The 27,878-nt window shown below is 44.2% G+C and overlaps 1 protein-coding gene across 1 annotated transcript in view; it reads left to right on the top strand.

The window, feature by feature from the left end:
* Positions 1 to 4,215: 4,215 nt before the first annotated feature.
* The window catches only part of LOC142311942 (uncharacterized), a 38,898-nt gene continuing 15,235 nt past the window's right edge, over positions 4,216 to 27,878 (top strand). Inside the window, exons 1-4 of the mRNA XM_075350812.1 lie at positions 4,216 to 4,375; positions 4,509 to 4,653; positions 4,783 to 5,168; positions 5,252 to 5,349. Coding sequence (XP_075206927.1) covers positions 5,036 to 5,168; positions 5,252 to 5,349 — 231 coding nt within the window. The 5' untranslated portion in view covers positions 4,216 to 4,375; positions 4,509 to 4,653; positions 4,783 to 5,035. The remainder of the gene's footprint in view (positions 4,376 to 4,508; positions 4,654 to 4,782; positions 5,169 to 5,251; positions 5,350 to 27,878) is intronic.

The following is a 27,878-nucleotide window of genomic DNA, read 5'->3' as shown; positions in this document are numbered from 1 at the left end:
TTTCTTTTTACACATAAAATGTCGGTGGCAGGATTTGCTCAGGAAAAGAACTACAAGATTCTGGCTCGATGGTACCTTTGCCCAACCAAAATTCATAAACTATTCCCTACGGCATCAGACAGGTGCTGGCGATGTGGAACTGAAAAAGGGACAATGACCCACATTTGGTGGGAATGTGAAAAAATTAGGCCCTTCTGGGACGCGGTTTTTGGGACTTATTACGGGAACCCAGGTCAGACCTGCCCTCCAGGTGGCGATTCTCTCCATGTTGCCAGGCTCCATAGGGGCACAAAAAAGAGACCTCCTCAGGTTTTGCCTGATTGCAGCTAGATCAGTAATTCCCAGATACTGACGGAGGACGGACACGCCACCTGCCGAGGATTGGTTCAAGGAATTCTCACACATAGCTCTAATGGAAGAACTTTCTGCAATAGCCAATGATACTACAGATACCTACACCCGTACTTGGCAACCTTGGATTATGTTTAAAGAAGCCCAGGAATTCTCACGGATATTGACTCAGTAAAGGGCAGGGGCGCAGAGGCATCACCTCCACTCTTGACCTCACCACCTCTTCCCTTGCCTTGTCCCCCCCTCCACAATTTTCCCCTCTTATCACAGTTCCCCCTCCCCCCCCTTTTTTTTTCTTTTTCTTTCTCTCCCTTCTCTTCCCTCTCTCCTTCTTCTTAGATTTCTCTTCCAATTCCTCTCTTACCCTTCTCTTCTATCTCTTGGTGCTCTCCCCTCTCACACTAGTACACATTATTCCCACACTGCCCACTTTATCCACTTCCTCTGTAATCCAACCCCCTCGGGGACTTTATTATTGGGTCCCTTGGGCGCAAAATATATCCTACACTCCTATAAATGATACATATAGGTCCATATTTTTGGTCCCAGTCAAGGGGCAGATTTATGGATAACGGGGGGCTAGACCCAGGATCCTCCCCAGACCGAAAAACAGGAAATCAGCACAGATATGGTTGTATGTTTTATGTAAGTCAATTCATCTGAAACACATCCGGAACTGAAGGGACTCAGGAATAGAAGTACAGTGGAATTGACCAAATAGAAAACAATGTTACTGTAGAGTTTATGATAAGACCTTGATTAGCATTTTAGTCATCATATGTAATGGAGTATATATTCTCGTTGGACCCGGAGCAGGACCATACTTGCATTTTTCTTCCTAGTCTTTCTTATTAGCCACTTAGGCTTTCTTACTTTCTTACAAAATGTTGGTTATTTTATGAAAACCTCAATAAAAACAGATTAATCATAATATACCATAATAATAATTTCCACAATTGGATGTGTTTAAAAAAATGTTCCTGGACTGAGACTTTTACATCCTCCCTGGCCCAGGAGATGTAGTATGATCAGATCGTGTCCCTGTAAGGTCAGACACGGCCATTACACAGCACATAGCAGGACACATATATAAGATTATCTAAGCATAGGAAAATAAATTTTTAAACACATCCAATTTTGAAAATTATTATTATTCCAACATCTATTGATTAAAATCAACTTTAAAATAAACTTTGTTCATGGAAAAAACCCTTTAAAGTTCATCATTGTTGGCAGGGTTTGGGTTTTCCAGATGTTTTTGGCCGACTCACCAATTGTGTCTTTTTAAAAAGTTACAAACTTCATGCGCAAGTTTATTCCAGTGACCTCTGCAGTTATTGTATATACATCTGTAATTTTTTATTTTAGTGGAACATGAAAATAAAGAGCATTTTTTATTTTATACAGAATTCAAAATGATGTAAGTGGGAGGACATGGCCTGGACATGGGAGCCTGAGGGCGTGCTTCACAGGAACTCCTCGGTCCGCGGTGATTATTACTGTTAAAAATATATCCCTTAAATATATTTTTCTTCAAATACGTGATAAGCGCATGAAAGAAAAATAGAAAAAGAATAGAATTTAATAGAAAAATAAATAGATGTATTTTATATCTAATAAAATGGTTGCCAAATTCAGTTACAGAAAGGAAAAAAATAGTATTCTTTGTTAGCTTACGTAAAGAGTTTGATAATAGTCCATACTGAATCAATAGAAATCTTCATCCATCTTACCTTGATTCCTGAATGGTTAGGCAAGCCTTAAGCCTGCTTTACACCTTATAATTAAGCATACGATATCGTATGCGATCGTAACCGCCCCTATCGTATGTGCGGCACGTTCAATTTGTTGAACGTGCCGCACAAACGATTAACCCCCGTCACATGTACTTACTCGTCCATACGACCTCGATGTGGGTGGCGTATGTCCACTTCCTAGAGTGGGAGGGACGTTCGGTGTCACAGTGACGTCACGCGGCAGCCGGCCAATAGAAGCGGAGGGGCGGAGATGAGCTTGATGTAAACATCCCGCCCACCTCCTTCCTTCCGCATTGCTGGTCGGGAGCCGTGGGACGTAGGTAAGATCTGTTCATCGTTCCCGGGGTGTCACACACTGCGATGTGTGCTACCCCGGGTACGATGAACAATCTGACGTTCAATTCTAGAGAAATGAACGATGTGCGTGCGATGAACGTTTTACCGTTCAATCGCAATCGCACGTACCTGTCACACACTGCAATGTACCTTACGATGCCGGATGTGCGGCACTTACGACGTGACCCCCGCCGACACATTGTAAGATACATTGCAGCGTGTAAAGCGGGCATTAGATACTGTAGACCTGACAGGCATGTGTTACTTCGTCTTGGGTGAATGGGCTGGATGGATCGATCAGTTGGCGACATGTGCAAGAGTGAAGCGCCCCCTCCCTCTGTGTCATGTTATATATGGCAGCTGTCCAAACCATATAGGGAAATTCTGCTGGACGCATGTTACATTTTGTAATCCTCTTACAGTATCTGGAAAGTTCCAGATAGATAGTATGGTATTTATATCACACTATGTCAGCATTTATCTATATTCAATACAGATAACAGTTCTTAGGAATAAGATTAAGGTATCAATAAGCTATGCCCTCCAATATAGTCAGAACTGTGAACATATATAATATGTCCTATTATAAAGTGTTTGATAACTAGATGTATTAATTTTAATGTTTTTACAATTACCTCTACTGCTGGTGGTATAACCTGGTGATGCCTGGGAAAAGGAGTGAAATTACTGTGTCTACGTCGGTCTCCTTATCCGATACCCAAAGACCACTTAGAAGCATGCAGCACTTCCTTACTATAGCAGCGCAAGCCTCTCCCCGATCAGACACTGTAATGATGTTGTTGGCATCTCAGAATGTGGCTGCAACTATTCCCTCAGACCCTGCACCACACATGGAGGAAGAAGAGAGTGATGGACTCTCTTTCTTTCGCTTCCGGCGATGTATCAGGAGATGACCCACCAGTGGAAACAGCAGGATCAGATTCTCTCCTATCTGTGGTCTATTTGATCATCCTCAGACAGGCTGTCTCATCTGCCCAGCCTGTTCCAGCACAGCCGGTTCTTTTCCCAGCTCTGGACCCCGATTTTCTGCTCTTCCTTGGGTTTGATGGTGATCCTAAGTAATTCCATGGATTCATCAACCAGTGCACTCTGCACTTTGAACTTCTGACACATTAGTTTCCGCCAAACTGGGTCAAGGTGGAATTCATTTTGCCCACTTGGGTGTAGAGGCCCTTGCGTGGCTCATCCTGTTATAGGAGAGACGGCATCTCATAACCTTGCACCTGCAAACGTTCCTGGAGGTGTTCTGCAAGGTTTTTGATGACCCAGGCCATGTCACGTATGCTGCATCCTCTCTCGTCGGGCTAATCTGACAGTAGGACAATATGTCATCCGGCTCCACACTCAGTCATCGGATAACTACAGGATATAAGTGATAGAGACACAAGGCTATACTACATACTTATCGTAGTCATGCGCCTACATCCCCATGTAAATCCCTCCTGACCCCACACACAAACTTCACCTCACCCAGCACAGCAGAGTCCTGCACACACTGAGGAGCTGATCATGTGACCCCTGACTCCTCCCCTCCATGTGACATCTTCACAGGTCCTGTAAGCACAGAACAGGCATATAGCTAGGGTAGATGCTAGAATGTATGTGCTCCTTCCAGGTGTGAGGTAAATTGTCACGTGATAGGGGCGTGTTCAAACTGCAACCAGACTTTTCCAGAGAGAATAAACATTATTTTTTTCCACGTGGGAATGGAGTTGTTTATAACAGAAGTGGGGGTCTGGGGGTAAGAAGACCCACACATGATGGGGCTACGGAGGGGAAAAACATTCTTATAGTTGACGGGAGGAAACATGGTTACGCCCACCAACCAAACCAGTCACGCCCCTAACCTGGAAGGAGTGCATACATTCTAGGCTCAACCATATATCCAGTGTGCGGCTCTGCAGGAAGAGGTATGTGGAGATTCCCCATTACATTAACCCCCTCAGTGCTGAGCCCATTATAAAGCGTGAAGCCGGTAACAGCTCCGGAGATTTCTTACATGGGATCTTTCTGATGTTACATCGTCCTCTTGTCCCCATTCAGGTCCCTACAATACCGGATCCTCTCAGATTTTCTATAGAAGAGAATTCTCCTGATTGACCCATCAAGGATGGATAAGGACAAGGACAAGATGGCGGAGAGGATATTACACCTCACCCTAGAGATCCTCTTCCGGCTTACTGGAGAGGTGAGAGATTCTGATGATGTCACATTACACCATTCTTATCTATGGGAATAACAGATGGACAGAACTGGAGAGGTGAGGACTCTGGAAATGTCTGTAGTGAGGTTTATTAATGTGTCTCTCTATAACCAGGATTACACAGTAGTGAAGAAGACCTCTAGTGAGCGCTGTCAGGCCCCTGTGTCTGAGGGATGGGGAAGACCCCTGAGCCCAATCACGGGGCATCCACCTCACCCCCTGATACATGAGGACATCAATGACCAGAAGATCCTAGAACTCACCTACAAGATGATTGAGCTGCTGACTGGAGAGGTGACACTGCTGGGAATGCTGGGACATTATACAGTAACGCTATGAAGGGATCGGGTGATGACGGTATCATTGTATGTGTCAGGTTCCTATAAGGTGTCAGGATGTCACCGTCTATTTCTCCATGGAGGAGTGGGAGTATTTAGAAGGACACAAAGATCTGTACAAGGACGTCATGATGGAGGTTCCCCAGCCCCTCACATCACCAGGTAATAGACAGGACTAAATACACACGGCCTATAATTATTTGTATGGAAAGAATAAATTCAGTCCCTGTATGTGTTTCCTCCAGTTCTATCCAGTGGGAGGACAACACCAGAGAGATGTCCCCGTCCTCTTCTTCCACAGGACTGTAAACATGAAAGTCCAGATGCTCCTCAGGATGATCAGGTAGATGGAGAGAAGGTGTCATGAAATCTTCCTATGATGTGTAGACGGCTGTGAAGGTTTTGTGTGCAGTCTTGTTATCCACCAGTATTATACACTGAATGGCCAATTTATTAGAATCATCTGTCTTTTCCTGATTAGGGTAGAGAGGAGGAAAGTCTACAAAGGCTAACTCTGGATATGAAAAGTCATCATGGAATCAGGACCAGATGACTATAAAAGGAATTTGAAAACAACTCAAATTAGAGTAGATGTCACCTATAAATACCTGTGTCTAAAGGGTGCTTTACACGCTGCGACATCGCTAGCGATCTCGTTAGCGATGTAACACGCCAGATCGCACATATGATTTGCTGAGATCGCACATGTGACCGGCGCTTTAAAAAAAAAAAAATTACCTATGAGCGATCTCGGCAAATCTTATCTGGCGTGTCACATCACTAACGAGAGCGTGTAAAGCACCCTTAGGCTGGAAACACACTTATGTGTGTAAAATCGGTCCGAGTTGCATGATAAAAAGTCGGACAATTTCAGTTCACTTCATGATCAGTGTGCAATGCAACTGCACTGCGATCCTGGGATTTTTCTCATGATTGCAGTGCGTGTGCAATGCGTGTTTGATGCGTATGGGATCCGTTTTTACTATGTCATCTGCTATTCAGCTCTGCTACATGGCCGCTGACAGCAGACACAGACAGAGCCATGTAGCAGAGCTGAATGGCCGCTGACAGCAGACACAGACAGAGCCACACGATCAGAATGAAGTCGGATGAACTTCACCCGACTTCATTGTCATCCTGCGGCTCTGTCTATGTGGCATGGCCCCTGATTTTCGGTCACCGGTGAAGGTCTCGCCGGTGACTGCAAATCCCCTGAGTGACCGCAGTGAGCCGCGCTATCAGCGGTGTCGTCACTGAGGTTACCCGCGGCCACAGCAGAAGTCCTCCGCTGAGATCTGTGGCCGCGGGTAACCTGAGTGACGTCATCGCTGATAGCACGAATCACTTCAGTTGCTGTGGGGAGCTAACAGAGAGCGGTCGTGGTCTGTGACTGGTCTCCTGTCAGCTTCCGATGTAGCAGAGCTGACAGCGTCGAGGGACCTCTGTGGATTATGTCGGACATGGAAGGGTATTTGGGGACTTGAATAAAGTGGTGAAAGAGGGTTGTTTTTTTTTGTTATTTATTTCAAATAAAGGATTTTTTGGTGTATGTCTTCATTTTGTTAAACTTACAGGTTAATCATGGAAGGTATCTCGGGGAGAGGCCTGCCATGATTAATCTAGGACTTAGTGGCAGGTATGGGCTGCTACCATTAACTCCTTATTACCTCAATTGCCACCGCACCAGGGCAATTCTGGATAGCCGGGTACAGTCCCGGGACTGTCGTAGCTAATGGATGCGCTATTCCGGGCGGCTGCTGGCTGATATTGTTAGGGTGGGGGGCTCCCCATAACGTGAGGATCCCCATCCTGACAATACTAGCCTTCAGCCGCGTGGCTTTACCCTGGCTGGTATTAAAATTGGGGGGAACGCACGCCGTTTTTTTTTAATTATTTATTTATTTTACTGCATGATATAGACCCGCCCACCGGCAGCTGTGATTGGTTGCAGTGAGAGCTGTCACTCATCGTGGGGACGTGTCTGACTGCAACCAATCATAGGTGCCGGTGGGCGGGTAAAGCAGGGAATACAAGATTGAATAATGAGCGGCCGGCTTTTTCAAAAGTAGAGAAGCTGCCGGAGCAGTGTGAACGCCGTGCAGCGCCGCGCTGGTGATCGGGGATCGGTGAGTATGAGAGACGGGGGGGAAAGGAATAGACCGACATGGACAGAGAGAGAGAGAGACCGACAGAGAGAGAGACCGACCTACCGACAGACCGACCGACAGAGAGAGAATAGAGACCGAGAAGGAGAGACCGACTGACAGAGATTGAGATTGACCGACGTTGTGAGACCTCACTCATTTCCAGTGTTTTGTGAAACATGCGATAAATGTATTTAGAAAAACGAATGTCACTAGGATGGTGTGAGTGCCGGTCCGTGTGACATCCGTTTATTTACCCGCTCCCATAGAGTTGCAATGGAGAGACTCACGCGAGAAACTCTCCAAAACGCAGCATGCTGCGATTTTTTTTTTCTCAGTCCGATTTGGACTGCGAAAAAAATAGCAGATGGGAGCTGCCTCATTGATTAACATGTGTCCGAATGCAATGCGAGAATTTCTCGCATTGCACTACTGCGAGAAAATCGCAAGTGAGAAGCCGGCCTTAAGTGTATTTACACTGGCAAATCACGACCATTAAACAACTGCCTACTTGCTATATGAAGCCGATCTGCAGTCATATAAAATTTACAAATAGGCCAATCACACTTGTGTGTGCACAAAACAGTTGTTAACATGATCAATATCTGCGCATAGAATAGTATTTTTTTCAAAACAATGATATTTAAGTAAGCTTAAAAACCATTTCACTCATCAAATGAACATTTTCTTGCGCATCTGGCGATTAACAGTCTATACAAATGGAATGATATTTTGTAGTCTATTATGGCCAGTGTAAATGCACATTAAAAAATAATTAAATTTTTGAGAACTTTTTATATATGTTTTAGGATTTTTTTTTTTATTTCTGAGCAGATCAGTTGGCGACCCAGTTCAGAAAGCCCCACCAATCATTCAACTCCTCCTCTAAAGGCTGCTTTACACACAACGATATCGCTAGCGATCTCGTTAGCGATGTGACACGCCCAGATCATTGCTATGATTTGCCGAGATGCTCATAGGTCGTTTTGTGGCGGTCACACGTACCCATCTCACAAACGACGCAACATCGTTCAGCGATATATTGTTTGACCAAGGTGGTCGTGTGGACACCGTCACACAGCAATTCTCCCAACGATTCTGGCAACGATAGAGGCGTATAATTGTGTCCGCTTTATCAACCATGCCTGCCAAAGCAGAATGCAGTTGGTACCACCAATCAGAGCGGAGGAGGCGTGGAGCATTGCTCGTAACGACACGCCTGCATCGCTGATGACGGACGCAGTATCGATGTTGTTCGTCGTTGGCAGGGTGTCAAACGTAGCAATATGTCTGCTGCGTTCCAAATGACGAACAATATTTTGAAAATGAACGACGTGTCAATGATCAACGATTTTCGCTACTTTTAAGATCGTTCGGATTCGCTCGTAGGTGTCACACGCAACGACGTCGCTAACGACGAAGGAAGTGCGTCACGAAAACCGTGACCCTGACGACATATCGTCAGATAAATCGTAGCGTGTAACGGGGCCTTTAGAAGAGCACCTCTGTGGAAGACACACAAAGCTTATGCAGTAGAAAGTCATAGGTTCCTATTTCCTCAGTCCTGATCTGTGCACTTCTAAAAGGCTTTAGGGAAATTAATGGGGTCTCAGGATCCAGACACGCAACGATCTGCTTATGTTTAAAAGACTTAAAAACATATTAGATATCACCCTAAAATAAAGTTCTTCTTGAAATGTTTAATAGTGCTACCTCCTGCATCTAATCAGTACTGTAGTTACTGTACACTGATGAGCAAAAGGGTAGCAATGTTTTAAACTTTTGACTTTCAGGCTTTATATCTCACCATCCAGTATAGCTTTGAACGTGAGACTACCATAATTTTATAGACATCTCATACATACATTTGACTTGCAACTATTTTGCATACAATTAGATTCTTGTCATGTCTCTGCATTGTTACTATTTTGCTCCTGGTGGTGGAAAAATCTTCTTATTGTATACTTCTTATTACAACCTGTTCTCACATTCCCTAATATCTCAGGGTGTTATTAGGTTGATTCCTAAGCAAAAGGTTACTTTATTCAACTTGAGAAGCAGCCATGAAGAAGAATTCCCCAGAAAAGAGAAATAGCATCATCCAGCTCATCGATAGCGGTCTCTCGGCGAAGAAAATTGCCAAACCGCATAATATGAGGCCATGACAGTTGGAAGAATATGAAATGAAGTCTGTCCATCCATTCAAAAGCCAAGAGGCGGATGTAGAGGCAAAATATGAGAGTCAGCAAGTTGGCTCATAACAAGGTCTATAATTTCTGACGCAACAAACCCAGCAGTGTAGGCGGCTCGTATGCTTCCTAAGGGTATGTGCGCACGTTGCTTTTTACCTGCTTTTTTGCTGCTTTTTCTTCTGCGCTGTTTAATGCCAAAATGGATGTGTTCTTCTATTCAAGCAAAGTCTATGGGAATTTGGGTTTCTTGTTCACACTATGTTGTTCAAAATGCTGCCTTTTTGTGGCAGAACTTTGGTCAAAAACTCAGCTTTGCAGTGCAAAACCCAAATGGCAAAAACAATTGACATGTTGCTTCTTTGAAAAGCTGAGTTTTTGACCAAAGTTCTGCCTCAAAAAGGCAGCATTTTGAACAACATAGTGTGAACAAGAAACCCAAATTCCCATAGACTTTGCTTGAATAGAAGAACACATCCATTTTGGCATTAAACAGCGCAGAAGAAAAAGCAGCAAAAAAGCAGGTAAAAAGCAGGTAAAAAGCAACGTGCGCACATACCCTAATAGTGAAAGACATCCATATAAGCATCGTGCGACACACATTACACACATCTGGGATTGTGTCCCGAAAGATGGTGAAGAAGCTTCAAATTCAATATTGCCATAAAAAGTGTCAGCTTGAGTTTGCAAAAAAGTACAAAAAGTGAACCGTAGAGGATTAGAAGCAGGTAATTTAGAACAATGAGATGAAAGTCAATAGATTAGGCTGTGAATGCAAATGAGTTTGGAAGAAACCAGGTAAAAAGGGGCTAACGGATCAAGAAACTGAAGGAACTGTCAAGTTCTGTGGAGGAAGCCTGATAATGTGGAGTTGTTTCGCAGTGTACCACCGGCTTCTCTGCAAAGACGCCGACTTACCGCCCCGGCCGGGACATGTGCTCCCCCGCACTCTCCCAGCCATGCACGTGTGCTGCTGTCTTCTTCCCCGTCCGAGGCCTGTATGTGCAGCCCAGGTTTCCCATGAACGTGCTTAAGGCGCTTGCCGGCTTTCCTCTGAAAGGGCTGGCATGCCATTTCTCGGAAATGCCTCTCAGCCTATGACTGAGAGACACTGTGTATTTGAGGCACCTTCCCATTAGGTGAGGTGCCTGCGCAATGCATTGAGTTAGTTAATATACTTCTTTGCTAGCTAGTTGTGAGGTCATGTTACCCCTTTGTCTGTCACCTGTACCTGCCTTCCCATACCTGTCTGTCCCTTCCATACCCACCTTTCTTGTCCTGCCCGCCTGTTCAGTCTAGTTCAGTCACCCGCCTATACTCGTCTATACCTGAGGCCATCACCTGTCCTTGGGTCAGTTGCCACAGTCTCGGTCACTACCCTAGGAGTGGTACCTGGCGTCTGCCTCACAGTGGTCGCTTAGTTAAGCCCCTCCCACTAAATGGTAAGCCTGGGTCCCCGCTGTGATCCAGTGGGTCCACTTCTTCCACACGCTGCCTTTACATCAGCCACGAGTGTTACACACAACCAAAAGATGACTAGGATCGATGGTGGTCTCATAGCTGAACTGTATGTGATTATTCTTCAAGATGAGTTACTTAGTACACTCGTACTATGGGTATGTAAAGGACAACGTAGGGTTCCAGCAATGCAACAAACCGAAGCACATGTCTAAATTGGTGAAGAAATTGTTAAATGACAATGAAGTAGAGGTGCTGGATTGGCCTTCACAGTCCCCAGACCTCAACCCAACCGAACACTTGTGAGTAGAGTTGATGAAAAAGATGTATACATATCCAAGTGAGTCGACCAGTATGCACCATCATTGCATTGGAGAGATTTCGGTCGACACATGCTTGAATCTGATCAAAACCATCTCCAGAAGGATTCAGGCAGTGTTGAATGTCAAAGATGGGTATACATAATACTAAAAAAATAATGCAAAATTAAAAATTGATTTTTAGGAGCAAAAAAGTAACAATAGAGTAAAATTACAACACTCCGCATATCTAGAAGAGTTTCTCTTTTTCTCTTTGTCTTATGGCCAGTGTGAACTTAAGCTCACAAGCTCCATGTATACCATCTCATAGTCCTGCTCACTTTTTTGTTTTTACTCCGCATAACTAAACATGAACTGATGATATTTTTTCTTGCGGTATAACTAATGAATCTGGTGAAGTATTTATATACTGATAATGCATCGTGAAATGCATTCAAATATTTATTGTTATGGTAATCTATGAACTAATGGTGGTTCTGGTGTTGTATTCATAACTGATGATGGTTCTGGCACTGTATTCATGAGGGATTGTGCATTTGGTGGTGTATTTATGTACTGATGATAGTTCTGGCTCTGTATTCATGTTATGATCGTGGTTTTGGTGATGAATGCACTACTGTCATCCTTGAAACTTTCCTTCCTGCTTCACCTCAATTACCTATCTCAACATCCATAATTGTATCGCTTCAATGGATCTCCTCTTGTTGAAGGTCCGTAATATACAACCAGGGGTTCTTTGACAAGGTTTCTCTTAAGACACCTGCTGGAAGGGCTAAAAAACGCAGGACAAAAACGCATAAATAATTGACAGACTGCAGTTTTTTGTCAACCCAAACTGCAGGCAAAAAAAAACAAAACAAAACTATGTGCGCACAGCATTTCTGAATTTTCATAGACTTTGCTGGGGGAAGGAAATACGTGCAATTTTTGGCAACAAACTGCACCAAAAAACAATATGCAGCAAAAAACACAGCATGCTCATACAGCCTTTTACCTTGACCTGATTACCTTGATTATAACATAGAATATTTTTTTTTATTTTTTTTAAACATCTTTTTTATTCAAATTTTTAAACATAAAAAAATTAAAGAGTCAATTCCATGGTCAAATAGTAAACATTAGCATACACGAAATTGATTTGTTCGTCAATACAACTGTAACTGTAAACCTTGCAAAGGAAGAAAAAATAAAAGGTAGTATCACAAAAGAATAAGAATGTGAGTGTGAACCCCTCCACAATTATGTTCTTGCTATGGTGTCGACTACCATCTCCATATGGTACATGCTAAGTGTCTAATGATGGTCCCAAAACCCCCAACGTCCCTCCCAGATCTTCCAGACAATACCATTCTGTATGGCGGAAAGGGCTAATTATTTTCAGGATTTCCTGAGGACTATAATGAAAACCAATGAATTTTTTTCCACAGCGGAAAAACTTTTCCTGCTGACTTTTCTTTACTCCTTTCTGCTTCTATCAGTTCCAGTCCCAATAGATGTTTCATCTGAGATATTATTGCTCCTATCGATGGAGTGTTTGGTTTAAGCCACTCACTAAACAAAGCCCGAAGAGCCACCACTAAAAATGTGTGGATGTTTCTAGGAATCTTTACTTTGTCTACCATACTCTGAGATTCAGATTCAGGGGGCGTAATTGGTGGAAGAGCAGAGCCTGTGGTGTTTGTGGAAGTTTCGTTCCCCAACATGCTTGACTCTGGTCCCTTATTCGCTTCCAATATGTTGTTACTTCTGTGCACTCCCACACCCCATGCCATAAATTCGTAAAGGGCACCCCACACTTAGGACATGCTGTAATCCGGCCAGGGCAGCTATGGGAAGGCGGGATGTTAAAGACATACAGCGCTGTGTGCATGAGTTTGAAATAAGTCTCCCTCCATCTCTCACACAAGATGGATTTTCTCACCCATTCCCACCCTTGTAATATTGTCTTCGCTATCTCCTCATCTCCTGTCCACCTCTCCCATGTTCTGCACATATTGCTCTGTTTTAATTTAACAAATTTGTGCCTCATGGTGCTGTACAATGAGGTTATACTCGCCATTTGGGTGCGCGGGCCTATACTGTCATCTAAGGCATGAGAGACAGATTCCCTCTCCATCTTTCTTAGTCTGGACTGACAAAAAGAATGAAGCTGCAGGACCTGTACGAAATGTTTCCCGTGTATCTTGAATTTGTCCCTAATTTCTTGTGGAGACATCCACCGTTTTTCCTCCCGGGACATAATGGACCCCGCTGTCTGCAACTGATCACAGCTCTGATCAATGACCCTCTTAATTTCAGCTCCCTGGGGGAACTCGGGGTGACCAAATATTGGCATATGTTTGGAAACCAGAAAGGGAAGCTGATAGGCCTTCTTCACTATCTTCCAACATACTATGGTGTCCCTAAGGAGTACTTTGCATACTACAATATCGCAGCTGCGATGTCGGTGGGGTCAAATCAAAAGTGACGCACATCCGGCGTCGCTGTCAATATCGGAGTGTGTAAATCGTTTTTGATATGATTAACGAGCGCAAAAGCGTTGAAATCGTATCATCGGTGTAGCGTCGATCATTTCCATAATTTCGGAAGGACCGATGTTACGATGTTCTTCCTCGTTCCTGCGGCAGCACACATCGCTGTGTGTGAAGCCGCAGGAGCGAGGAACTTCTCCTACCTGCGTCCTGCGGCTCACGCTGGCTATGCGGAAGGAAGGAGGTGGGCGGGATGTTTATGTCCCGCTCATCTCCACCCCTCCGCGTCTATTGGCCGCCTGCCGTGTGACGTCGCTGTGACGCCGCACGACCCGCCCCCTTAGTAAGGAGGCGGTTTGCCAGCCAGAGCGACGTCGCAGGGCAGGTAAGTCCGTGTGAAGCTGCCGTAGCAATAATGTTTGCTACGGCAGCTATAACACAATATCGTATGTGCGACGGGGGCGGGGACTATCGCGCTCGGCATCGCAAGCATCGGCTTGCGATGTCGTAGTGTGCAAAGTACCCCTTTAGTAAAAAGGAGGATCTCACTATCTGTGGCAGTTTAGCTTGTCTAGTGTGGATAAGAGCGGTCAGATCCCAAGGGGCGGCTAACTGTCGTTCTAGATGGGTGTTTGAGTAGCAACTAGTGTCGTGTATCTAGTCCACTACATGTGTAAATAAAGAGGCGATATTATAAGCACGTATATTTGGAAAATTAACCCCGCCTTCACTTCTCAGTAGCATCAGTTTATCTAGTGCAATTCTGGGTCTTTTACCTGTCCAAATAAAATGTGTAAAGGCCTTCTTCAGTCTTTTATGTCTAAATGTTTTAAAATAAAGGGCAGGGTTTGCAAGGGGTATAGGAGCCTGGCAAAGCTAACCATTTTAACCAGGTGACCTCTACCCAAAAGAGATATTGGTAAGTGATGCCACTGCTGCAGTTCCCCCAATATTTTACCTATAAGGGGGGTGTAGTTAAGTGAATAGAGTTGATCTGGTCTCCTCCCTATCTTTATCCCCAAATACGTTATATATGACTTTGAGACATGTAGGTCCAGACCTAGCTTGACCCATTGCTCCTGAGTTATTGTGTATCCTAATTCTAGAAGTTCACTTTTGTTGATGTTAATCCTGTACCCCGAATATTCGCTGAATTTCTGAATAAAGTCAAAGATCCTCCTCAGCTGCTCTAGTGGTCTTGACAAAAAAAGTATGATGTCATCCGCAAATAAAGCAATCTTAACTTTATCTTTGCCTACTCTGATTCCGTCAAATATATCTGACTCCTCCATAAATCTAGCAAAGGGTTCCATGGCCAGGTTGACCAGAAATGGTGACATTGGACATCCCTGTCTGGTCCCCTTGTGCAAGTGAAAATAATCAGAGAGGAATCCTGGTGTGTGTACTCTAGCTGTAGGGCTATTGTAGACCCCATCCAAAAATGTTCTAAATTTGCCTTTTAAATTGAACGAGTCCAACGTCGCCCCCAGCCACTCCCAACTAACGTTATCAAATGCTTTCTCTGCATCAAGAGTTAGGAGGGCTGGTCTGTCTCCTAAATGCTGCTGTCGTCCTACCTCGTTTAGCACTGTCAAGACTTTTCTTATGTTTTTAACTGCAGCTCTTCCCTTAACAAATCCCACCTGAGCTGGCTTCACCAGTTGGGGAAGCACCATTGCTAAGCGGCCAGCCATTATTTTGGATATAATCTTTTGGTCTAAGTCAATAAGTGAAATAGGTCTATAGGAACCAGCCTCCAAGGGGTTTTTGCCATGCTCTGTAATTACTTTGATATACGTCTCCTTGGATCTACCTGGAATATCTCCTGCTGTCAAAATGTTGTTTAAGTAAGTAGTCAATACCGGGGAAACCTGTTCCTTGAGTGCTTTGTAAAATTCCCCACTATACCCATCAGGACCGGGTGCCTTTCCTTTTTGAAGATGACTTATAGTTTGCTTCACCTCTTCTTCCGTTATGTCTGCATTAATTACATCTGCTGCTCCTGCGTGAGTTTAGGGAGAGATAAGCTTTTGAGGAAGGCTCTACCCTCTGTCGTATTTGTGTGTGAAAGTTTGTATAGATCTTTATAAACATTTTGTAGAGTGGAATTTATTTTTTTGGGATCAGAGGTTACCTTTCCTTGTCCATCTTTTATTCTGACTTTGGGTGATACTTGTAAACGTCCCTTTGCCAATTTCGCCAGAAGCTTACCCGCTTTGTTGCCGTATCTAAGTAATTCGACCTCTTGCCTAGATCTATACACCTGCTCCCTCCTGTCTATCCACGTCTCAAACTCTTGTTTGGTCAGTTTCCAATGTTCTCTATTTTGAGTTGAGGGGTTCTGCAGGAACTCTGTATAGGCATGTCTTAGTTTTGCACTCAATTCAGAATACCCCTCCTTCACTTTTTTCTTAAGGGAAGAGACGTACATTAAAATTCTGCCTCTCAGGACCGTCTTTGCCGTGTTCCAAAACAGAGCAGTTTCATCTACGTGTTCTCTGTTGTCAGATACAAACTCATCCCACCAGCAGCGCAATTTGTCATTGAATCCCTTGTCCTTTGTCAGGAAGGCTGGAAACCTCCATATAAAGTCTGTCCCCCTGACCATACCCACTGGGGCATGATCTGATATAACCAAATCAAAAATTTCGACCGACTTCAACCTGTTTAATAGACTCTCAGAGGTCAGGAGGTAGTCAATTCTCGACCAGGACTGGTGGACATGGGAAAAGTGAGTAAATTCTCTAGCATCAGGATGCAGCCAGCGCCAGACATCCCTCAGCCCAGTCTGGTTAAGTAGAGAGGTGAGTGCGTTCTCCTCTCTCTGGGGGGTCCTACCCTGACTCCTTCTATCTTCCTCTATCCTATGTACCGTATTAAAGTCACCTCCAGTAATTACCAAGGGAGAATTATCCAGGACAATTTTCTCCCTATATCTTCAAAAAAGGATTTGTTTGAACCGTTAGGGCCATAAATGTTATATATAGAATAGGTTTCTCCTCCATGGTCTATAGTGACCAGTACCCATCTCCCCTGGTCGTCACACTCCTGAGACAATAATTTAAAAACGAAGTTGCGGTGGAACAAAATCACTACCCCTGCATATCTACCCTGTGCTGCCAATCCCACTACTGTCCCCACCCAGAATCTATTAACCTTCGTCCGGCTGAGTAGGTACAATTGTAACTATTCCGTTTTAAAATTGCAATAAATTTTTTTTTCCAAAAGCTGTAGAGGGCTGAAATTTCGTGACATCTCTGCAGTTTTGGTCCAGAATATATTGGCCAAATTTCAATAAAATATCTCCACCCCCTTCCGAGATAAGGAGTCGCTGTTAACGTTGTAAAATTATGCAGCCTGACGAAAGTTAAGCCTGAAAAAATCCTCTTCCCTTAAGTGAGTCTCCTGAAGTAGGACAATGTATGGGGAGCATCATTTAAGGTGCCTCAGTATCGTAGACCCTTTACATTCCAGGAAATGACAATCATAGGAGTCCCTGTTAGTTTTGGTTACTACCTGTTATCAGATACTTGATACTTGTGGAAGGGTTAAACAGCATGCGGAGTCTGTCTGTGACTCCTGAAAGAAGAAAGTTGTTAAAAAAAAGAACAAGAAATACACAACAAGGAAAAATATCCTAGGGCAACAATAACTCTAAATTTGAAATGCACTGTGGTATGTTCCGAACTGCGCACACCACCAAAAGTGCTATGGACTTCACTTTTTTCTGAGATTGGGAAAGTGGTTGATTACACAAGCATATTAGAGAAACTCAACCTGCACCACAGGAAATGTAGGGAATATCAATCAGGACGACATCCGTATCCCCCAACTATCCCCTCACAATTTGTCTAAACAGACCACTCCACCTCCTCCCCCACCAAACCACAGGACATATCCCCAGATGGGGATAGAGATGATGTGAACAAGCGTCCTCTGGCATGGCAGGCCCCACATGACATGACTTAACCCATTCCTGGCCCCTCCCCCACCAACCCCCACTTCCTCTCCTCCCAAAAAAAGTTCATTCATTCATTATCTTGGTATCATCTCACAAACAGCTCGGATAAGAGTCCAGACAGTTTTAAGGGAAAGCGGGTAAGGGTATATACTACATCACCATTCACAAGTTATCACTGGGTTGCTTCAACTATTACGACCTGTTGACCTCTGGGATTTCGGTGACATTGTTCGGTTGTCCCCCTCTCGATCTCCTCTTCTCTCTGCAGTTTTTGCCGTTTTCAGTATATTTTCAATGTCTCTTTTGGCGTCCCTTGCCGAGTTGTAGACAATGTTGACACCATCTTTTTGGAAAATCCTCAGTAATGCTGGGTACTGAAGTGTGAAGCTCTTCCTAGCTTGATGCAGAGACACACATATTTTGATGAAAGCTCTTCTTCGCTTGGCCACATCTGCAAAATAATCCTCGAACAGAAGAAGTTTCATTCCTCTTGTGATCAATGGTTGGGTTCTCTTTCTGTAGGCCCTTATTATGTCAAACTTGTCGTTGTAGTCCAAAAATTTCATGATACCTTGGCGTGGTCTTGTCTGATCACCAGATTTTTGGGCATGGGAGCACAGGTCTGGGCCCACCCTGTGAACCGTTTCGACTCTACAGTCCTTATTAATTCCCAGAGCCGCTGGGAGATCTCTTTCACATAAGCGTTGAAGTTCGGCTACGGGAACCGCTTCAGATAGCCCCACCATTCTCAGGTTGCTCCTTCTGGACCTATTCTCGAGATCTTCAACCTTGTCCATGAGGCGTTTTGTTTCTGCGACCGTTTCCTCTAACTGAGGACAGTTGCTTTTTTTGTGTACTACGTAGGAGGTACCGCTCTATAAATCATAGGTCTGTAAGTTGCAAAAGCACCGTCCGTTTAACGAGGGGAGACAATAAATTGTAGTGTGAGGGTCTTAGTATATGAGTGGCTTACTGTCAGCTCCTTCAGAAGCCAGCAATTTACAAGATGCAGTTCTATATGATGGCCACTAGAGGGAGGCAGTATCCTGCAGATGGCTCTGTGTGAGATGCACTATATTGTTTCACCCACTAGATGTTTCACTTTTTGCTTCCCGGGGATTCAGCAGTCGGGCAGTTTTCAAAGAGAAAAAAGAAAAATGGAGTTTTCCCGCCCAGAAATCTCTCTCCGGCCTGTGTCAGTGCTCAGCATGCAGCTTTCTTTGCCCTCCCGACCTCCAGCAGTCCTTTCTCTTCAGCACAGGTGAGGGCACTACTTAGCACAGTCTATGGGGGCAGAGGGACACCAGTGGGGACCTCAACCAGCAGTTCAGTGATCTGTGCTACCCAAGGGGGGGGGGGAGCGTGGGCTACCCCAACCTACCCCTGATACAGTCTCTGTCCCTGGCCTCAGCTCTTAATGGCAGGCTCCAGCCCAGCACTGCTGTGTTCTGTCTTCCTCACTGTAATCTGGCCAGAGCGAGGGATATCAGCGGCAGTCTCCACAGCAGGGAGTCCTGGGTCAGGGGATCCTCTAGTCTCTACCCCAGTGCGTCTACCAGACCCTCAGTCTGTCTCTCACCCAGCTTTTTCTCAGGGAGTCTCTTACAGAGATAGCTATCCCCCAGCAGCTGTGTCTTTGGGGTGTTGGATGGGCACAGATCCGTCCCTGATTCTTAGTATGATCTCTTGCAGGTGCAGTAGCTTCTCACCACACGTCCTACATCCTCAGCGCCGGAACAGGAAGTCAGAATAGCACTTTTAACGCTGCATATCCCTAAAAGTTATCAGCTTAGTCCCTTGAACCAAATGGCTGGGTTCAGGAAAGAGAATGCTTCTCCCCACCATTAGTCTTGGTTTGTATTGTGTTCCTTTAACCATTTAGTTCATATTTTGCTATTTTCTGTATATAAGCCCTAACTTTGAGATTCCCCATAAGGTCGATATAGTGACAACAGGGTAGGACTCATCTGACATAGCCCTTCTCTTGATGTGAGATTGTCTGGTCCTATAGTGTGTTGGTTAGTTATTACAATTAGCTGAGACCTTCAACAGCTAGTGTTGTGACGACTTACAGTAATAATAGAAAAGAGGCACTCCCAGATTAAAGTGAAAAACTTGATAAATTTATTAAACATTCAGTCTTAGTGTATCAGACGTTTCGGCCCAGAACATGGCTTTTGTCAATGACCAACAAATGAGTTATGACTTCAAACCATAGAAATTCCTTGAGTAGGGAACATGTTCAAAGCGCTCAAAGCGCTATTAGGTATGCGTTGTAAGATAAGGCTCTATTGAAAGCGGTGTATACTGCTGTGCAGGGCCGGACTGGCCATAGGGCAATTCTGGCAAATGCCAGAAGGGCTGGTCCCTGTAGTGGGCTGGTCCCTGTAGTGGTCCGCTCACTCTACAGTCACCGCCACTTTCCTCAGCAGTCTGCATGCCAGGCAACATTAATTTGCCTTGCGTGCAGTAGCATCACTGAAAGCAGCAGGAGGTGAGTAAGAAAGGGACTAGGGCACATAATGGGGGAATATTTGTGAAAGGGACACAGCTTTGCGAGAGGTGGGGGGAGGGGGAGTACTTTATCCAAAGGGGCAGTGTGTGAGAGGGGGGGTATTTTACATAACGGCAGTGTGTCTGTGTATATATGGGGGGGTATAATATTTTGGAAAGGGGCAGTGTGTGTATATATGGGGGTATAATATTTTGAAGAGGGCCAGTGTGTGTGTGTGTGTGTGGGGGGGTATAATATTTTGGAAAGGGGGACAGTGTGTGTGTGTGTGTGTGTGTGTGTGTGTGTGTGTCTGGGGGGGTATAATATTTTAAAGAGGGGCAGTGTGTGTGTAGGGGGGTGTAAAATTTTGGAGAGGGGCAGTGTGTGTGCGGGGTATAATATTTTGGAGAGGGGCAGTGTGTGTGTGGGGGTATAATATGTAAAGGAGTGTCAGTGTGTGTGTACGGGGTATAATATTTTGGAGAGGGGCAGTGTGTGTGTGTGTGTGTGTGTGTGTGTGGGGTAAAATATTTGGAGAGGGGCAGTGTGTGTGTGTGTTTGTATAATATTTTGGAGAGGGGCAGTGTGTGTGTGTAGGGGGTTATAATATTTGGAGAGGGGCAGTGTGTGTGTGTGTATGGGGGGTATAATATTTGGAGTGGGGCAGTGTGTGTGAGGGTATAATATTTTGGAGAGGGGCAGTGTGTGTGTGTAGGGGGGGTTATAATATTTGGAGAGGGGCAGTGTGTGTTTGTGTGTATGGAGGGTATAATATTTTGGAGGGGGGCAGTGTGTGTGAGGGTATAATATTTTGGAGAGGGGCATTGTGTGTGTTTGTGGGGGGTATAATATTTTGTAGAGGGCCAGTATGTGTGTGTGGGGGGGTATAATATTTCAGAGAGGGGCAGTGTGTGTGTGTGTGTGTGTGTGTGTGTGTGTGTGTGTGTGTGTGTGTGGAGATATTTTGTGAAGGAAACACAGCAAGTCTTTATTTAGTAGCGCAGCATGGGCGATATTTATATTTTTGGGGCAGTATACTGATGCTTTTATTTTTAAAGGCACTGTGTCAGAAAGTGCTGCTGAAGAACAAAGAAGGAGGTCTTCAGAGATGAGCTGCAACTCATTCATGTTCTATTGGTGGCTCTGGTGGTGCATTCATGTGCTGATGGTGGCTCTGGTGCTGCAGTCATGTGCTAATGGTGATTCTAGCACTGCATTCATGTGCTGATGGTGGCTCTGGTGCTGCATTCATGTGCTGCTGATGGTTCTGGTGCGGCATACATGTACTGATGGTGGTTCTGAACATGACAATCCAAAACACGTTTCATGGCTATGTAAAAAAAAGGTTAAAAATAATCAAAACTTTGTTTTGAGATTGAGGAGAATTTGGCAAGATTATGCTCAGTTTCTGCTCCAAAAACAGTGTAAATTAACATGTTTACACACTTTTTAAGCAGAATGTCTCTAAATCCTCCTCAAATATTTGGTTCTAGTGATGTATTCATGTGAGTAGCTCTTACATGACCCTGACTGCTCACATCCTCTTGATGTCTGATGCGTCCTTTTTGTTATAAAAAATAAACTGCTGTTGCGCCTGGAGTCTATAAGTGTCTGCATCTCTGACATCACATCAGCAGCGCTGTAGCCAATCAGTTAGCTGCTGAGCTCCTTGATTGGTTGCAGCGCTGTAATTGTGATGTGACATCAGCGCTTCAGACAATAGCAGACCTGGGGAGAGTGAATAAAACAAATAAACAATGCAGGGAATGGGTTTCCAAAAACTTGAAAACATAAGGGTATGTGCACACAAGGTGTTTTAAACTCAAGCAACACCGGCAAGTTTTTTAAGTAGATGTTGAAAATCGTGGCATTTTTTTTCCTAACCCATCTTCAGTGTAGTTTTACAGTCATTTCCTTGGTATTTTTTCTATGGTCTTGACCATCTTTGGCTTTTTTAGTGTTTTCCTATTGTTTTTGTCACATTTTTTTTTACTGTGCTTTTAAGAAAAACTGATGGTAAAACGCAATAAAAGACATCCAGGCATTTTCCGAACCTTTCCATTGATCTGCATTGTAAAGTACAGAGCGTCTGCTGAGTGGAAAACACCAGAACAATGAACTAGTCACTTCTTTTAACCACTTGGTGGTTTTAGAAACCTGAAGTGGTTAAAAGATGCTCAAAAGCCTGAACCTGTGCACAGTAATAGATGCAGATGGTCACTCATTGTGAGTAATTTTCATAGTAGTTTCCATGGTGGGATCTGCCCCCAAAAATGTCATTGCACATTCCCTAAGTGACATTCACCCAAAATTAGCATCAGTAACAACTACAGCTTCCCTGATCACCTATCTGTAGCATAGGTCAGCAATATTAGCTGACGGGGATCTGATTTTGTATCCCTGCCCATCAGCTATATGATGAGGCCTTAGCATTATATGTAGAGCTCAGCCTCCTCTTCTTTAACTATGGGACCCATTTCTATAGGGAAAATAGCGGCTTCACCAGGTCCGGCAACTTAAGAGTAAGAAATAGGACTGAGCTGTAATACTTGATGCAGCCGTGACTACATGTTATATGGTCGTGTTACACAACCTACAAGTGCACGAAGATATTACATATTCAACACGTGAAAAGTGGGCCTGTGTACCTCCAAATGCCAGGGCTGAATTTTAGTCCCAGTCCGGCCCTGCCGCTGTGTATTTGTAAAGCCCTATTAGGTATGCGCTGTAAGATAATCATCATAGTATCATAGTTTTTTAAGGTTGAAGGGAGACTCTAAAGCCTGCTTTACACACTTCAATAGATCTTTCAATCCGCCGTCGGGGTCAAGTTGTAAGTGACGCACATCCGGCATCGTTCGTGATGTATTTGCGTGTGAAACCTACATGCGATCGATATTGAACGAAAATACGGTGATCGCATACACGTCGTTTATTCCTCATACATTGGACGTTTAGTAGTACGAAACTAGTGAATTGTAACGTGTGACATCCATCATACGATTGTGATGTCTGAGGTTATGTGCGCAGGTGTGCGCTCTGCACCGCAGCTTAAAAAAGGTCTGCTTCAGAGCGCTTCACAATGTCTGTCATGCACTAATCTCTGTCAGTCAGTCACTATCTCTGTCCCTCTCTCTCTGTCCATGTCAGTCTATCCCCCTCTCTCATATACTCACCGATCCCCGATCCCCGGCGCTGCACGGCATTCACACTGCTCCGGCGGCTTTTACTGTTTTGAAAAAGCCGGCCGCCCATTAAACAATCTCGTATTCCCTGCGGGTAACCTCAGTGACAGCTCAGCTGATCGCGCTACTCACCTCAGTTGCTGACTGGAGCTGACCGGAGCGGCGGTGAGTAGCGCGATCAGCTGAGCTGTCACTGAGGTTACCCGCGGCCACCGCTGCATCCACCGGTGGATCCAGTGACAGCGGGTAACCTCACTGACAGATCAGCTGATCGCACGGCTGTCTTCATTAGCTGCGTGGAGGTGACCGGAGCGGCTGTGTCTGCTGCAGCTCCGGTCACCTCCATGCAGCAGCGCTGGATGCGACGCTGGACCATCCTGGATTACGCCGGACAAGGAGGGCTTTTTGGGGCTGATTAAAGTGGTGAACCAGGGAATGTGTGTGTGTTTTTTATTTCCAATAAAGGATTTTTTCGGGTGTGTGTGTTTATTTACTGTAATCTACAGATTAATCATGGAAGGTGTCTCATAGACGCCTGACATGATTAATCTAGGACTTATTGGCAGCTATGGGCTGCCAATAACTCCTTATTACCCCGATTTGCCAACGCACCAGGGTAAATCGGGAAGAGCCGGGTACAGTCCCAGAACTGTCGCATATAATGTATGCGGCAATTCTGGGCGGCTGTTGGCTGATATTGTTAGGCTGGGGGGCTCCCCATAACGTGGAGCTCCCCATCCTGAGAATACCAGCCTTCAGCCGTATGGCTTTATCTGGCTGGTATTAAAATTGGGGGGGACCGCACGCCATTTTTTTTAATTATTTAATTATTTATTTCACTACACAGTATAGACACGCCCACCGGCTGCTGTGATTGGGTGCAGTGTGACACCTGTCACTCAGCGTGGGGGGCGTGTCTCACTGTAACCAATCATAGGCGCCGGCGGGCGGGGTAAGCAGGGAATACGAGATTGTTTAATGGGCGGCCGGCTTTTTCAAAACAGTAAAAGCCGCCGGAGCAGTGTGAACGCCGTGCAGTGCCGGGGATCGGGGATTGGTGAGTATATGAGAGAGGGCTGCTCAATTCAGTTACTCAGGAGTTTAGCGGTCACCGGTGAGTCCTTCACTGGTGACCGCTAATCAGGACGCGACACAGACAGAGCCGCCACATGACAATGAAGTCGGGTGAAGTTCACCCGAGTTCATTCTGACAGTGCGGCTCTGTCTGAGTCTGCTGTCATCGGCCATTCAGCTCTACTACATGGCTGTCTGTGTCTGCTGTTAGCGGCCATGTAGCAGAGCTGAATGGCAGATGACATAGTAAAAACGCATCCCTACACATTACACACGCTTGTCAAGTCAATAAATAAAAAAAAAAAGGGTACCCGATGCATACGTCACAGAACACATGATCTAAAGGATCGCACACAAAATTGATCAATTTAACATAGGCTACTAACGCACGTGTGACAGCAAATGAACGACCTACGTGCAATCTCATTAGATCGCATATGCGACCTGGGCGTGTCACATCGCATACGAGATCGCATACCTAATTGTAAGGTGTAAAGCTGGCTTAAGTCCATCTAGTTCAACCCGTAGCCTAACATGTTGATCCAGAGGAAGGCAAAAAAAAAACCAAAAACCCCAATGTGGCAAACAAGCTCCAATGGGGAAAAAAATTCCTTCCTTCGTCCACATCCGGCAATCAGACTAGTTCCCTGGATCAATACCCTGTCATAAAATCTAATATACATAACTGGTAATATTAAATTTTTCAAGAAAGGCATCCAGGCTCTGCTTAAATGTTAGTAGTGAATCACTCATTACAACATCATGCGGCAGAGAGTTCCATAGTCTCACTGCTCGTACAGTAAAGAATCCTCGTCTGTGATTATGATTAAACCTTCTTTCCTCAAGACGTAGCGGATGCCCCCGTGTTCCAGTCGCAGGCCTAGGTGTAAAACGATCTTTGGAAAGGTCTCTGTACTGTCCCCTCATATATTTATACATTGTGATTAGATCCCCCCTAAGCCTTCGTTTTTCAAAACTAAATAACCCCAAGTTTAATAACCTGTCTTGGTATTGCAGCCCACCCATTCCTCTAATAATCTTGGTCGCTCTTCTCTGCACCCTCTCCAGTTCAGCTATGTCCTTCTTATATATCGGTGACCAGAATTGTACACAGTATTCTAAGTGCGGTCGCACTAGTGACTTGTACAGAGGTAGAACTATATTTTTTTCATGAACACTTATACCTCTTTTAATACATCCCATTATTTTATTAGCCCTGGCAGCAGTTGCCTGACACTGTCCACTAAAGTGAAGTTTACCATCCACCCATACACCCAAGTCTTTTTCTGTGTCTGTTTTACCCAGTGTTCTACAATTAAGTACATAATCATAAATGTTATTTCCTCTACCCAAGTGCATGACCTTACATTTATCTACATTAAACTTCAAATGCCACTTCTCAGCCCAATCCTCCAATTTACATAAATCTCCCTGTAATATAAAATTATCCTCCTCTGTATTGATTACCCTGCAGAGTTTAGTATCATCTGCAAATATTGAAATTCTACTCCGCATGCCCCCAACAAGGTCATTAATAAATATGTTGAAAAGAAGCGGGCCCAATACTGACCCCTGTGGTACCCCACTATGAACTGAGACCCAGTCCGAGTATGTACCATTAATAACCACCCTTTGTTTCCTATCACTGAGCTAGTTTTTAACCCAGTTACACATATTTTCCCCTATCCCCATTATTCTCATTTTATGTACCAACCTTTTGTGTGGCACCGTATCAAAAGCTTTTGAAAAGTCCATATACACAACATCCACTGCATTTCCCTGATCCAGGCTTGAACTTACCTCTTCATAGAAGCTGATCAAATTAGTTTGACAGGATCGATCCCTCATAAACCCATGTTGATACTCTGTCATAAGGTTATTTTTCTTGAGATACTCCAGTATAGCATCTCTCAAGAAACCCTCAAGGATTTTACCAACCGTAGAGGTTAAACTTACGAACCTATAATTTCCTGGCTCAGTTTTTGTCCCCTTTTTGAATATTGGCACTACATTTGCTATGCGCCAGTCCTGCGGTACCGACCCTGTTATTAAGGAATCTGTGAAGATTAAAAATAATGGTCTATCTATCACAGAACTCAATTCCTGTAGTACTCTGGGGTGTATGCCATCCAGGCCCGGAGATTTGTCAACCTTAGTGATTTCGAGGCGGCAGCGTACTTCCTGCTGGGTTAAGCAGGTACTATTCAAGGGTGAATTTATGGTATCACTGGTCATGTCATCTGATCTGCCATGGCATTTTCTGGTATAAAAACCGTAGAAAAAAAGTCATTCAGCAGGTTGGCTTTACCCTCATCCCCCTCCACCATTTCACCAAGACTATTTTTAAGGGGGCCAACACTATCGCTTTTCAGTTTTTTACTGTTTATGTAGTTAAAGAATATTTTAGGATTATTTTTACTTTCTCTCGCAATGAGTCTCTCTGTCTCAAACTTAGCTAACTTAATTTGCTTTTTACATATTTTATTTAATTTTCTATAATTATATAATGCCTCATCACTACCTACCCTCTTTAATTCTTTTAAGGCTTTCTGTTTTTCTTTTATTGCTTCCCTTACAGCTCTATTTAGCCATAGGGGTTGCCTCCTATTTCTAGCATGTTTGTTCCCATAGGGTATATTTTCTGCACAAGCCCTATTCAGGATGCTCTTAAATATCTCCCATTTGCTTTGTGTACTTTTATTACTTAGTACATCATCCCAGTTTATTGCACTAAGATCATCTCTCAACCGTTTTAAATTTGCTTTCCTGAAGTTTAGTGTCCTTGTAGCCCCTCTACTATACATCTTACTAAAGAATACATGAAAACTTATTATTTTGTGATCACTATTCCCCAAGTAACCCCCAACTTGTATATTTGATATGCGGTCTGGCCTATTGGTTAGTACAAGGTCTAGTAGTGCTCCCCCTCTTGTGGGGTCCTGTACCATTTGTGAAAGGTAATTATCTTTCATTGTTATCAAAAATCTATTTCCTTTGCTGGAACTGCAAGTTTCTGTTCCCCAATTTATATCAGGATAGTTAAAGTCCCCCATAATAATTACTTCCTCGAGACTCGCTGCTTTATCAATTTGCTTTTAGAGGAGATTCTCTACCTCTTCCATAATATTCGGCGCCTTATAACACACCCCTATCAGTATTTTATTATTCATTCTCCCCCCCTTATCTCCACCCATAGGGACTCTACATTCTCAGTACCCTCACATATGTTGTCACGCAGGATGGGTTTTAAGGATGATTTTACATAGACACACACCTCCCCCTCGCTTATTTGTACGGTCATTCCTGAATAGGCTATAACCCTGTAAATTAACAGCCCAGTCATAGCTCTCATCCAGCCATGTCTCTGATATCCCCACTATATCATAATTTTCTTCCAACAATATTAATTCTAATTCCTCCACCTTATTTGTGAGGCTTCGGGCATTAGTGTACATGCACGTTATGTATGGTCACTATCTGCACTACATTCCCCTTCTATAAAGTGAATACCCTCACCCCCCATTCCTAGTTTAAACACTCCTCCAACCTTCTAGCCATCTTCTGCCCCAGCACAGC

The sequence above is a fragment of the Anomaloglossus baeobatrachus genome, chromosome 5 (genome assembly GCF_048569485.1).
Source record: "Anomaloglossus baeobatrachus isolate aAnoBae1 chromosome 5, aAnoBae1.hap1, whole genome shotgun sequence".
NCBI classification, from domain to species: Eukaryota; Metazoa; Chordata; class Amphibia; order Anura; family Aromobatidae; genus Anomaloglossus; species Anomaloglossus baeobatrachus.
This window is presented reverse-complemented; position numbering and strand designations above follow the sequence as displayed.